The sequence below is a fragment of the Muscardinus avellanarius genome (assembly GCF_963383645.1).
Source record: "Muscardinus avellanarius genome assembly, chromosome: X".
In the NCBI taxonomy this organism is placed as follows: domain Eukaryota; kingdom Metazoa; phylum Chordata; class Mammalia; order Rodentia; family Gliridae; genus Muscardinus; species Muscardinus avellanarius.
In genome coordinates this window covers 71,124,687-71,139,405 of record NC_137792.1, presented here as the reverse complement: position 1 = coordinate 71,139,405, position 14,719 = coordinate 71,124,687, and the positions used below count along the sequence as shown (strand labels likewise).

The 14,719-nt window shown below is 38.6% G+C and overlaps 1 protein-coding gene across 3 annotated transcripts in view; it reads left to right on the top strand.

The window, feature by feature from the left end:
* SLC9A6 (solute carrier family 9 member A6) overlaps positions 1-14,456 on the top strand; it is a gene marked incomplete at its 3' end in the record, with an annotated part of 56,258 nt that extends 41,802 nt beyond the window's left edge. For 2 of the 3 annotated variants that reach the window (XM_080718681.1, XM_080718682.1), the window contains exons 13-16: positions 1,242-1,272; positions 4,251-4,330; positions 9,387-9,492; positions 14,184-14,456. In XM_080718681.1, the coding sequence (XP_080574807.1) occupies positions 1,242-1,272; positions 4,251-4,330; positions 9,387-9,492; positions 14,184-14,456 (490 nt within the window). Of the gene's footprint in view, positions 1-84; positions 175-1,241; positions 1,273-4,250; positions 4,331-9,386; positions 9,493-14,183 lie in introns of all 3 variants that reach the window. The other variant, XM_080718680.1, reaches the window with a different exon arrangement.
* Positions 14,457-14,719: the final 263 nt, after the last annotated feature.

Below are 14,719 nucleotides of genomic sequence, written 5' to 3'. Positions count from 1 at the left end.
CAGCTTCCCATACTGCTGTTTTATCTGTGTTTTCTGTAGTGATTAACTTAATTGATAAACATTTGAGCACCTATTGTGTGTCAGGTACTGTGCTAGACTCTGGGGATACACAGATGAATTGAGACATGGCCTTTACCCTCAAGGAGCTCACAGTCTTTTGGGGGAGACTGACAGGTAAATAACTATACTCTACTGTGCTACATGTTATAATAAAGGGCTCTAGGAAGTGCTGCTGAACCACAGAGGGAAAAATGATTTTGCTTGAAGGGCTCATAGAATGGTTACTCTGGAGCTTCTCCAACAAGTGTGTACTTTGCAGCCTGGAGGAAGAGCACAGAGATAGGGAGGCTGGGAGAGGACAGGGATTTAGGGAAAGGATGTGGTATGGTTTGTAGAGGGTTCAAATGTAGGTTGGAGTGAGGGGCTACCACTGCTTTGTAAAGTATTGAACACCACTGAAAGGAATTTAGAGTTTTTGTGAAGGGAATGGCCCAGTGAGTTCTGGGGAGAGCCTGGTGACTGGAGAACCTTCTACAGTAGATCCCCTGAGTCAGAACAAGGCCCCCTGTGGGAGGAGCTCGGCTGCCAGGGAGCAGGGACCTGAGAGGAAGCATAGATAGAAGAAAAGAGTGGAAGGTACTCGTGTATAGGGGCTAGAGAAGAGTCACAGAAAGCTTCTTAATAAAGCTGTTCCCCAGGAAACCAAAAGCAGGAATCTAATGCAAGAAAAAAGCATTCTGAAGAACTGAGGCTAATGTCTACCCATTAGCTGATGAAAGTGGTAATTGGACCCTGTCTTCTGTCATTGTAACAGAATGTTGCCATGTGATCTGTGAGGTCTAAAAACAGGCAGCTCCCTCCTGGAATTGCACTGTGCCAGCCTGGTTTTTAGAACTTTTCAGTAGTTTTTATCCAGCAACTGGGGCACTGTTGTTCTCCCTGACTCTGCTTTAGAGTGGATGTATATTCAGAGAGATAGGTCATTTTACTAAAACCAATAAGTAGAATTGCTGGAATAGAATCCTTCACTCTGCTTTCCTTAGAATCCAGGCCATTGCTAAGGAAAGTGGCAGGGGCCGAAAATGTACATCCACAACTGTAGAAAGGCAAGAAAACATTAAGTATTGCATACCTTCATTGTTGACAAACACAGCTGCCTGACAATGTACATATGCGATGAGATCTTTTTTTTTTACTTTTGGCTTGGAAATCTCATTTTTTTCTTTGTGTTTTTCCTTTAGGGTTGGTGTTGATTCAGATCAAGAACATTTGGTAAATATGCATTTGTGTATTCCCTGGCCTTTTTGTTGAGTATGAAGCCATTTGAAAAGAAAATAACCTCATGTAGGCTCCGTGCCACTGTTTAGAGCTTGTCCTATCTGCGTTGGCTTTTTAACTACAATCGTCCCTGGCTGTTCTCTCTGCTCGGGAGAGACAAAACCACATTTTAGACAGTGAGTGGTTATCAAGAGTTGAAGCTTTCCTATCTGTGGGCCATCCTGGGCGGTTGCCACAGCAGAGAGCAGTCTCTTGAGCATGCCTGTGGCTGCTCTGGCACAGGGAGCCTTTTTCCACTCCGGTTTGCGCATGAAGGCTTGTCTCTGATGTCAACCCCACTCCAGCTGCTCTTCCTGTGTAACTTTCAAATTGGATGACCAGCAGCTGCCCTTCAGAACTGCCTAGAAGCTTTTGAATCTTGAACCAGCCCTCTCTGCCCATTCAGGGGAATGCACTTTCTTACCCTGTGCCTCAGTCTTGGCCACATTTCTTTGTTTCCTTCCTTCTTTGTGTCAGTTTTTCAGTTCCTACGAGTTCCATCCAGCCTGTCGGGCTGAGTGCAGTGCAACTGGCTGGCCTCTTTGGACTAACCACCCTTTTCTGGTATTTTCCAACTACCTTTTAATGGCCTCTGGGCACTACTGAGAATATGTGACTCTATTCAACATTACACAAGAAATCACAGAAATTAAGTTTTTGAAGGCAGAAGTCATCTCTTTTAAAACACAATTTTGTTCATGTCCATAGCAAGTCGTGATATGTTTTTCTCTAGGATATGGTTACAAAGCCATTTATCAGATTCCCTTTCTAAATGATAATTTTGTTAGCTGTTCAGTGGTGTGTGTGTGTGTGTGTGTGTGTGTGTGTGTGTGTGTGTGTGTGTGTTATAGTAAGTGCTTGCCTCTTTTGTGGTCAGAACCTTAAAGTAGAATTCCCTGGGCTTAAAAATACTTTGACAAACCAGACTGGATAAATTCCCATCATGCCAAGCTGCTGGGATAAAAAACATCCAAGGAGTTATAACTCCTCACTGCCTCCACCCTTGTGGCAGAACGAGAATAAAGTTATCGTGCAGCTTTCAAGATAAATGCTTGATCTCTGTCTGCATAAGTCTCCAACAGCTCTGTCACCTCTGTCACCACAGAGGAGAAATGGGAATGCAGTGACAGGGAGAAAGCCAGGTAGGTGACTACCAGTCATATCGAACAGAAAAAAAAATGCTATTTTTTTCCTTGCCTTCAAAACTCTGTGGCTGTCTTAGTTATATTGTTTACTTCAGAATTTTGGATATACATGAGGAAGTACAGAGGAAAATCATAGTAATTATGGAGAGTGTGGAGTTGGTAGTACAGGCATTAATATGGTGAGATCTATAGATGAATTTCTCTCTAAGAAGTGAAAGCAAAAAAAATACTATGGCTGGAGGTATAGCTCAGTAGTAGAGTATACGCTTAGCATTCACAAGACCACAGTTCAATTTATAACACAAAAAATTAAGTAAGTAAATAAAAAGTAAAAAGTAGAATCACAGGAATCTACCTAATGATGTGAGAGGAAATACAGAAGGTGTTCTTTGACTTTTAGAAACGCAAACAGTGTTCTCAGATGTTTTTATACTTTTATGTATGTGCTGATACATTTTGAGGTAATGAAGAACTTCTCCTGAGGATACAGGAGGACAAGAAGGAGCCAAAACCCAGAAACTAAACTTTGTGCTTTTAGAAAATCCTAGAACTGTAGGACATTAAACACTGGAGAGGGACTTAGGGAGTCTCTAACACTCACATTTTATATATTAAAAAAACTCAAGTTCAAAAAAGAAAAGGGGTTTGCTAGGACTGGAAACAGATAGTATAACTGCCCAACTCGTGACCACACCATAGTACAATTAAGGACACAGTTTATATTTTTGGAAGCTATTTATTTATGTATTTATTTATTTATTTTTGGTGGGTCTAGGGATGGAACCCGGGGGCATTCAACCTCCAAGCTACACCCCCTGCCCTACTTTTCATTCTTTATTTTTGAAACCAGGTCTCACTGAGTTGCAGAGGGCCTCACTAAGTAGCTGAGGCTGTCCGTGAACCGTGATCCTCTGGTCTCAGCCTCCCAAATGCTGGGATTACAAGCGTGCGCCACCATGCCTGGCTTTGGAAGCTATTTTAGAGGATGCCTGTTTGCTGTGTTTTTTTTTCTTCTGACCAGTCAGGCTTACCATAGAATTTCCCTACTTGTTTTTATTTTACTAGTGTGCTAAGATCATAGTAGCAATTTTGAATGCCAGTTACTCTTGAAACCCTAAAGATATGAATGTTGGCGCACTGTTTTCTATTTATACAGCTATTGTATTAAGGGTATAAGTTTATCAAATTTCTGAAGTAAATTATCCCATATTATCTTTTTTTTTCCTCCCAGGTACTGGGGATGGCATTGTACCTCTGAACTACATGCCAGCCCTATTTTATTTTTTTATTTTGAAATAGGGTCTTACCAAGTTGCAGAGGGCCTTGTTAAGTTTCTGTGGCTGGCCTTAAGCTTCTGATCCTTCTGTCTTAGCCTCCCATGTTGACTTTTTTGTAATGCTGGGGATTAAACCTAGGGGCATTCTATCTCCAAGCTATATACCCAGTCCTATTTTATTTTTATTTTGAAACAGGTTCTCACTAGGTTGTTGAAAGTCTAATTTCTTTCTGAAGCTGTCCTCAAACCTGCGATCCTCCAGTCTCAGCCTCACATTTGGCTTTTTAAATGACAATAGAGCCATAAGTTAATAAGCTACCTTAGTAATAGAGATATTCTGATAAACATTTCAGTTTTTTATTTCAAGAATTCAGTATACAATATATTAAAATTCTAATGTTACCTGTATTGAACAGTATATTTTCTGCAGGCTCTATTTCTGACTCTCCTAAGGAATGGCTCTACATAAATGCGTTTGTGTACATATTGATTTATGTGTTATCTGTCTGCAGGGTGTTCCTGAAAATGAAAGGAGAACTACCAAAGCAGAGAGTGCTTGGCTCTTCCGAATATGGTACAACTTCGATCATAAGTATCCTTAATTGAGATAAATTATAGTGTGGGAAAAAATAGTCACACTTTAATGGGATGACTTGTTTTTGTGGTTCCAGGGATTGAAACTAGGGGTTTGTGCATGCTAAGTACAAGTTCTGCCACTGCATAACTCCATTAGTACCAGAACAAGTTATTGATTGTTGCCTTCCAGAGATGGAACTTCACATGAAACTTATCTTTAACTCTGTGTAGAGAGTAGTATATGCCTGTAATCCCAATACTCTAGGGTATTGAGATATACTGGCTGAGACAGGAGAATTGCAAGTTCAAGTCCAGCCTCAGCAAATTAGGAAGACCTTGTTTCAAATTTCAAAATAAAAAGGGCTGACAGTAGAGCTCGGAGGTAGGATGCCCCTGAGTTCAATCCCCAGTGCAAAAAAAAAAAAAAAAAACCCTTTCATTTTTTTCTTTCTTCCTCAGTGGTGTGGAGGAGGAAATTTACACAAATAAATCCTCCTACAAATTCAGGAAACCAGTAGGGATTGGTTATTGCAGACGCTGTCTGTGTGGAAGGAATCAGGATTCCAAGTGTCATGCATTCTTTGATATATTGGTTTGTTTATTGAGCAAACTTTAATATTTGTTACCCAGTACCTACTTTAATGAACCATATAAAAAGTGTTTGGGGGGCTCTTGGTGTTCTTAACAGAGTGAAAGAGGAAAGGCTGACTTAAGAAAAGTATGATAATGAATAAGTGAACCACTGATAGATACTATAATAATCAGGGATTTGCCTTTTCTTTCCAACCTTTCTAAAGACCAGGGGACTCTCCTCTACTTTTCTATTAAAATGACACATATGGTAGTATATACATGTAATCCCAGGTACTTGGGAGGCCGAGGAAGAAAGATCACAAATGCAAGGCCAACCTAGACCACTTAGCAAGAAACTGTCTCAAAATAAAATTAAAAAGGGCTGGAACATTCAGTGGCAGAACATTCTCCTAGCATGGGCATGGCCCTGGGTTCAATCCTCAGCACCACAAAAGAAAAAAAGGAATGCCACAAACAGCTAATATTTTAATTGATAATCATGTTTTCTTTTCCTCTTGTAAATCTTCACAGCTATACTTCAAGAAGTGTTAATATTTCATAACCTATTTAAATCATGCCTTTAAAAATATTTGCCACTATTAAAATTTATTTGAAAATTGAACTAGAGAGGCCATGTAGTTGTTTTAGACTAAGATTTATCAGTAAGTGAATGATAACCTGGTTTAGGTTTCATTTAAGCAAATTTTGGGAAAAGCATGTAAAAATTGTTTTCTTGCTTTCAATTTTTTCATCAAAGCCTTACATATTTAAGAAAAATACAAGCCAGGCGTGGTGGCGCACACTTGTAATCCCCGCACTTGGGAGGCAGAGGCAGGAGGATCGTGCAGGTTCGAAGCCAGCCGCACGCGCTGGCTTAGGAGACCCTGTTTCCAAATTTAAAAAATGTAAAAATAGGTCTGGGAGTGTAGCCCGGAGGTAGAAGGGCTTCCAGGAACCCCAGTACCACCAAAAAGAAAAAAAAAAGAAAAATACAGTAATGCTTATAATTGGAAGCTACTACTTTCTATAGTAGCTTTTGTTTACTAGATTTTTGCATTTACTTTTTGCAAGTATGTCAAAATTAAATTACTATATGGAAACAGGAATGAAAGCATTTGTGTGATATTAAGACTCCCATTAGGGAGAAAGGGAGGGAAAGAGGGAGAGAGAGAGAGAGACAGAGAGAGAAAGGGAGAGGGAGAGAGAGAGAGAGACTGAGACACAGACTGAGATCATGAGCGCCTTTTAAAATTATTTAAAGATTGTTAATACTTTTGGCTCCATTATCAGCATTCTGGATTCAAACCACTCCCATACCTCTTGGAGCTTTTTCATCCCTCAGATTTAACAAAACAGTTTTAATATTTTCTGCATAAATTGTTTTGTACATTTTCAACATAATATATTAAATAACAAAGAATAGAAAAATAATTTATTTTTCTGTATAGTCTTGTAAAACTAAATATTAAGATTTGTTTAATATCATTACTACCCCATTAAGTACTATTCAAATAAGATCTGGTCATTTTATGTGCGCGAGCGCGCGCGCGCGCGTGCGTGCGTGCGTGCGTGCGTGTGTGTGTGTGTGTTACTGAGGATTTGCCTCCAAGCTATACTTTCAGCCCTATTTTTTTTTAAACAGATTCTTACTAGGTTGATGAGAATCTCACTACTTGCTGAGGCTGTCCATAAACCCATGATCCTCTTGTGTCAGCCTCCCAAATACTGGGATTATAGGTTTGTACCACCATGCCTGGCAGATGTGATCATTTTAATAACACATGCCTGGTAGAATTATTCATCATTCAGTTTCTATGTAGCCACAACATCTATTATAATTGAAATATCACTTCTATATAATAAAGTACACAAATCTTAAGTATACAACTTAATGAATTTTGACCTATGTCTACACCTGTGTTTCTATCATCCACATAAAGCTATCTAGAAACATTTCTCACACAACAAAAGGTTCCCTGTGTTCTCTTGCAATTAGTGAGTTTCCCCACCCCACTCCCTCAAAGGGTTAACAAAGACTATAACTTTGATCAATATAAATTAGTTTACCTATTGTTGATCTCCTTATAAAAAGATTATATATTCTTACATATTTATCTTGATTTTTTCACTCAATATCTTCTGTGTAATTCACCCATGTTGCATGTAACAGTAATTCATTCTACTTTATTGCTGGGTAGTGTTCCAAAGTATGAATATACTACAGGGTTTTGCTTTTAGTTTTTAACCATCTGCAGTCAATAAACATTTGGAGCTTCGGGCCATTATAAATAAAACTAAATATTCTAATATATAATTACTCTTGGGGAATATACCAAGAAATGGAATTTCTTGTATGTGTGTTTAGCTTTAATAGATACTGTCAACCTGTGTGCTAGAGTGTGTGGAGCCAGTTTGATTTGTTGAAAGTAATTTGGTAAATTCATCATCACCCTAATCAGCAGGTTAAGGAAGTTCTCTGCCAAAACTTGATTTTCATTAGCTTTTTGAATTTTAGCCATTTTTCCAGATACATAGTGATATCTCAAGTGCTTTAAGTTTACATTTCTCTCCTATGACCAGGAAGATGGAGCATCTTCTCAGATGTTTTTTAGCCATTTGGATATCCTGAGTTGTTTTTTCTTATTGTCTTATGGTTCATTTTATGTTATTGAATTTTTCTTTTGACTGGTATTTATTGTATCTTCTTTCAATCCATAGCTCATCTTTTCATTTTTAAAATCCTGTTTTGAGGAACAGAAGTTCTTCATTTTAATGAAGTCCATTTTGTTAATATTTTCTTTGTGGTTATTGTTTTCCCTGTCTTAAGAAATCTTTTCATGTCCTAGAGTCATGAAGATACTTTCCTACTTATAAATTTGATTGTTTTAGCAGTTGCAGTGAGTTTACTGGGGATTGAACCCAGAGGCATTCTACCTCTGAGTTAAACCTCCAGACCTGTTTTTTAATTTTTATTTTGAAACAGGGTCTCACTATGTTGGTGAGAGTATCCCTTCATGATAAGGTTATCTTTGAACCTGCGATCCTCATGTCTCAGCCTCCCAAGCACTGGGATTACAGGCGTGCACCACTATACCCAGCATTAGCAATCACATTTAAGTCTTTGATCCATCACACATTAATTTTGGTGGTGCTGGAATTGAACCTAGTGCCTCACACATACTGGGCAAGTGCTATAAACACAGTGACATTCCCCAGCCCTTGTTATTTTGTTTTACGATGGTCTTGTTAAGTTGCCCAGACTGGCCTTGAGGTTGTTATACTTTTGCCTCAACCTCCCCAGTAGCTGATATTACAAGTATGCACCACCATGCCCAGCACAAATTAATTTTTATCTATAATTTGAGGTATAAGTGATGAGAATTTATGAAATTTCATTTTTTTTGTACTGGGGATTGAACTTTGAGGTGCTCTATTTCAGAGCTGTACCCTTAGCCCTTTTTATTTTTTATTTTGAAATGGAGTCTTGCTAAGCTGCTAAGTTTACTGTGATCCTCCTGTCTCGCCCTCTCAAGTACTGAGATTACAGGTGTGTGCCATCACACAGGACTTAACTTTCTTATTTTTAAATGAAGACAACCTTAGGTTCTCTCTCTCTCTCTCTCTCTCTCTCTCTCTCTCTCTCTCTCTCTCTCTCTCTCTCTCTCTCTCATTTTCCTTCTCTTTCCTCATTCCCTCCTCCCTCTCTCTCCAACACAGACACATGCTCTAACCACCCAGCTACATTCCAGCCCAGATTCTCACTTTAGAATGTAGGGAATATGGATATATGTTCTTGTCCTTTCTCCTTCATTTTTCTTGTGATTCCCTCCTTTTTCTCCTGAGTATCATGCATTACCACATCTATTTTTGTTTTTTTCAGGAAATAAACAAATACTGAAATGAGGATCTATGATAGAGGCGTTCATGATATATTAAATGTTATACATATTGACTTTCCTTTCCTCCATGTAGCTTTATAGGGAAAAAATCAACGTGATGTTGAAATTTCAACTTAGAGTATTCAGGAAGCCAGCTGAATCACAATAAATGATTAATGCCATTTTTATTACTATATTCTACTACTGGAATATTTAATTTCCTCTCTGACCATTATTATTCTTTACTTTCTCCCTTATATCCTTCGGTGCCAAATTTAGAGTAATCATATATTACTTATATTTTTGGTAAAATCATAAAAACAACATGACAGGGTGGAATGAGTACATGATACTTGAAATCCAACCAATCTGGGTTACTGTGTCAGTCCCCATTTCCTTAATTGTGCGACTTAGGCAGGTCATTAACCTTTCTGAGCCTCATTATTCTCTGTGCAACAGAGACCATAATAAGGGCTCCCATTGCTTTCTCACTGCCATCACATGATAAGGCGGGATTGCATGTATTCACTTTAGCTAGCCCCTGGGGTGGCAGGTCCACTTTGACAATGATTGCTATCAACAACTTGGGTTCTTCTAACCCTTCCTTAACCGTGGTCTCAGCTATTTGAAGCCACTGCTGACTCACAGCGGGCCCCCCCTCACCACCACGCTCCCGGCCTGCTGTGGGCCCATCGCTCGGTGCCTCACCAGCCCCCAGGCTTATGAAGTAAGTTCCTTGTATGTTCTAACTGAATTCATTTCCTCAGCAAGTTCAGTTTAGCAACTCCCTGGGTAGGTTTCTTATTTGGTTTATTTAAGTTTGGTTTGAAGCCTTTGAAGTATGAAATTCTGAAGAAGAAATTTAAGCATATTTTGTTCAACAAAAAACACAATGAAATTGGGTGTGTACGGTGGTATACACTTGTAAAAGCAGTACTTGAGAGGCTGAGATAGGAAAACAGGTTTGAGGGCAGCCTCAGCAACTTAGTGAGACCCTGTTTCAAAAAAAATAAAATAGGGCTCGGATGTAGCTCAGAGGTAGAATGCCCTGAGATTCAGTCCCCAGTAACACACACACACACACACACACACACACACACACAATTTTTAACTATAACTCACAGCTTTTAAAACATCATTTGATAACAGATATAGACTAGCAGCCCATTTTACTGTAAGTGATTTTTGTAAGTCATTCTATTTCTACACTGGCTTTCATTTATTTATAACATGTGGCCTGAGTAAATGTGTATGCATTTCTTTACACATTAGACTGTCTCTTTACACATTAGACTGTCTCATTTAACATAGAGAAGATTCTAAAATCAATTACTACATTCCTAATGTGTAGAAGATGGTCTATTGTTTTAAACCAACCAAATTTGGGATATTAGGAAAGTGTATCTGCCTCTATTCCACATTGCTGAAAGGCAAGGACGTATCTAGACAAAATCTAGATTCCTTATTTTTTCCTTAGCTACCAACATGATTAGCAATTTCATAAATATTACAACTAAGAAAAAAGTGAATGATACTCTAACTAGCCACTATGTTGAACTATAAACATTTTAATTTATTTTTCAATCTTTGGATTCTAAATCAACCCTTTAAAAGTAATCTGTGGCATCAAATATGCTACTCTGTTACCACCAGTTTTGATGATTCAAATTCTTTTTTTATTAGAAGATCCAAGATTTATTGTTTAGAGAATACTTTATTAGTTTCTGTAATCAAACCCACGTAGATAAGACCTTACATATTTAATACAGTGTGTTACCCCTGTACAAATGGAAAAAAAAGTAAGTTTACTGTTTCTAGACCAATATGGCTGTTAATGTCTGTATAATGCCAACTCAACACGGTAAACTGGGATACTTTTTTCAAATTGATAGCACAGCTAAAATTTCCAAAAATTCAAATTATATATATATATATATGTATATATATTTATATTTATATGAAAAGACCAATAATATCAGTATGTTATGCATCAATAGCAGCAACAGCTTTTCCAGGTTCTGCAGTCATCTGAACAAAATTGTAGAGACATCCAGCACACTTCATTAAAAAAAGGAAAAAAAGGTAAAAACAAAACCCCAGAAAACAGCAAAGTTGGGTTACTGTTGTGATACCCTGCACCATGTTTTATTAGCTCTCAATCATCATCTGGAAAGAAAACACTCTAGAGTAACATCATTACAAACAGCTCCAGGAAGCACAGGCGCTACTGTGTGTCATAAAGTGGTACAAGATAGCTTACGCTCACAGAGCTAGTAGCTTATGTTTACAGACATATGATACAGTATTGTCCTACAGCTACGATACTAGAGGATACAATTAAAAAGTTAGAGGAAGCTGTAGTGGAGCAGTGTAGATATGCACCCTCCAGTATCCTGTGACTTCCTCTTTGGCATGGTAAAACAGACCCTACTGGAAGTGGGTGGCAAACAGTAGGCAACATTGAGAGGGCAGCATTTGGCCAGGTGAGTAACCTATAGCTTTGTTTCTAGTCAGTGCCCATATGACCAGACTGTGATGTGGGTGGGGAGAATACCCTGTGCTGCCTCCTCTCTCCTACATTGCCCAGGCTCCCTTTCAAGCAGTGTCCATTTCCACCATTCCATGGTAGCCCAGGTCACTATGCATAGGGGCCACCCAGCTCTGTTGCTTGAGGCAGTGAGGCTCTACTCCAGAGGTTCACTTACCATCAGCAAAATCCAAAAGCCCCAGAATATCTAAGTGGTTTAAATGACAGGAATGTCTCACAGGTCTTGGGCAAAATCAGTTTTTTCCAGACCTCTGCCTTGTGTCTTGCTGGCAGCCTTTGGCATTCACAGATGCATCACCCCAATTTCTGCCTTTACCTCTAGGTGGTGTCCTCCCTATCCAATCTCTGCATCCAAATTTCTCCCTTTCATAAAGGCACTTGTCATTGGAACAGAGTCCACCTTATTTCTAAGTATAATCCTGTGCCAGGTATGGTGATATATACTTGGAAGGCTGAGACAGGAGTATCACAGGTTCAAATTCAGCCTAAGTAAATTAAACCCTCAGAAACTTTGTGAGACCCTGTTTCAAATAAATAAAAATTTTTTAAAGGGCTGGAGTGTAGCTCAGAAGTAGAATGCCCCTAGCTTCAATCTCCAGTACCGCATGCAAAAAATATAATCCTATTTTCAAACTAAGTCACATTCACAGATGGTAGAGGTTAGGCCCTCAACAACTTTATGGGGGATATAACAACCCATACTAGCCATAAAACTTATGTTTTTTTGTGTGTGTGGTACTGGGGATTGAACCCAGGGGCATTCTACCTCCAAGCTACACCCCCAGCCCTATGTTTTATTCTTTATTTTGAAACAGGGTCTCACTGAGTTGCGAAGGGCCTTGCTAAGTAGCTGAGGCTGTCCATGAACTGCAATACTCCAGTCTCCACCGCCCAAATGCTGGGATTACAAGTGTGCACCACCATGCCGGTGGAGCTTAATTTTAAAATAGTTTTGTTAACTACTCTGTTCGTTATAAAACTAACGTGCTCAACTGGCGTGGTGTTGCATACCAATAATCCCAGTACTTGAGAGGCTGAAACAGGAGGATCGCAGGTTTGAGGACAACCTCAGCAAGTAGTGAGACTCTCAGAAACCTCGCAAGACCCTGTGAAAATAAAAATAAAATAGGGATAGGGTGTAGCTCTGAAGTAGAATGGTCTTGGGTTCAATCACCAGTACCACAGAAATATATACATACATACATACCAGCATACTCATGGCTAAATATTTAACCAATGTGGTCAAATATTTACAAAGTAAAAAATGTGTCACCTTCCTCCCACCTAATTCCCTAGAGGTAGTTTTTATTAAAGGGTCATTAGTATTTGTATACTGATCATCATGATCAGTGTGGTACAGTTTTTTTTAATAAACTATCATGCCCTTCAAAAAACGCTTGTCAGTATATATACTAATAACATTTTCTATACAAACTTATGTCTATATGTAGTTTTATTTTATACAAGTGGGATCATAATATGTGTGCTATCCCACTATATACTTTTTTCCAATTACTGATGTATCAGATATATTTTCATGTAATTATATTAAGTGTTACCTTTTCCATTTTCATATCTGCATAGTATTTCATTTGTAGTTATAGTGAAATTTGTTCAGTCTCCTATGAACAGACATATGCTTCCTTTTTGTTGTTACAAACAATACTGCTAGCAAATATCTTTAAAAATATGTTTTACATGTAAAATTACTCAAGTATATAGAAATATGTAGATTTTATAGGTAAAATTGCTGGGTCAAAAGGCATTGCATTTTATAATGTGATAGATATTGCCCCATTTTAAAATTTGATAGATATTGCCCAAACTTAATGAGAAAACTAGAAAGTGCTGAAGAGCCTCTGCTGACCTGTGAAGGAGCCACAGAGCTTCGTTGTGAGTATTGCTGAATTAAGTGTCAGACACTAGTTAGACTTATTGCCATAACTACCTTAGGAAGGAATTTCATCCAGTTGGTGGCTGTGGATTTGTTTTTCAGTTCACATTTGTTTGTCTCAGTGTTTAGGGAATTTTCAAACAATAGCAAATGTTCAATAATACAGAAACATATGAAGAAAATAAAACTCACTAGCAAATCTATCGTGTAAAGCACATGTTAAATGCCATTTCCGACATTTCTGTGCGTACACATATTTTTTTTTACCAAAATGGGATTATGTAGTTGTACTTTTTTCCCTTTTATAGGACTTTATTAAATATACTTGTTTGGGGCACAGTTTTCATTAGAACCAGAATGCATAGAGCTGAGAGCCAAGTACTCAGTGAGGATTTGATATGTTTCTGTGTCCCAAAACTTGTTAGCTGGTTGGAGCAGGTAGCACTTGGTCTTGTATCATAACTGCATGTGTACGGGTCTGCTCCCCCTCTCCCCTAGACTTTAAGCCCCTTGAGGGAAGACTGATGTGGGAAAGGACAAGTGCTACTGCAGAGAGAGCCAAGGAACAGGATGCCCTGAGAGCACACAGGAGGGACTTCTAACCTAGACCTGGTAAATCAAGGAAGACTTCTGGGAGAAAGTAGGTGCTAGTCACATGAAAATGGTGGAGAGGAGAGTATAGCACAGCCTGGAAGTAGGCGAAAGTTCAAGGGATCTGAGAAACTGTCAACACTTCCAGTCTGGCTGACACACACCGTATTGGGGGTAGGAGAAGCAGTTCATGGCAGAGGATGAAACTGAAGGGGGCAGGTCACACTGTCTTTTAAGCCCAAAGTGAAGACTTTAGATTTTTTTCTTGAGTGCAAGGGCCTACCACTAAAAGCATTTTAAATAGGGAATCCTCCAAAATTCTTCTATTAGAAATAATTCTTTAATTTCTTAACAAGTCTTAAACCTTATTTTATTTTGCATATAGAACCAGGAGCAACTGAAAGATGATGACTCTGATCTTATTCTCAATGATGGCGATATCAGTTTGACCTATGGGGATTCTACTGTGAACACTGAATCGGCAGCATCTATCGCTCCTAGGAGATTTTTGGGCACCAATTCTGAAGATGCCCTGGATCAGGAGCTTACATTTGGGGATCATGAACTGGTCATTCGAGGGACACGCCTGGTTCTCCCTATGGATGATTCTGAACCTGCATTAAATTCATTAGAGGATACAAGACACAGCCCAGCCTAAGCTTATTAATACTCACTTAGTGATTTGTAAAATTTGCACATGTGATTGTGAAGAAATTTGTACTCCCAAAAAAGTCCTAGTGCATGTCTCTGAATGTGTAAGCTATATAAATGCTATTTATATGGCATAGAAAGAATATAAATATCCTGTGTAAGGCAGATTGTGAACAAACTATTCTTTTAAATTTTGCTGGGTGTACTACATAGGCTGGATCTATTTTAGAAAGTTACTTTCACAGTGGGATTGTGTGTTCTCTTATCTTT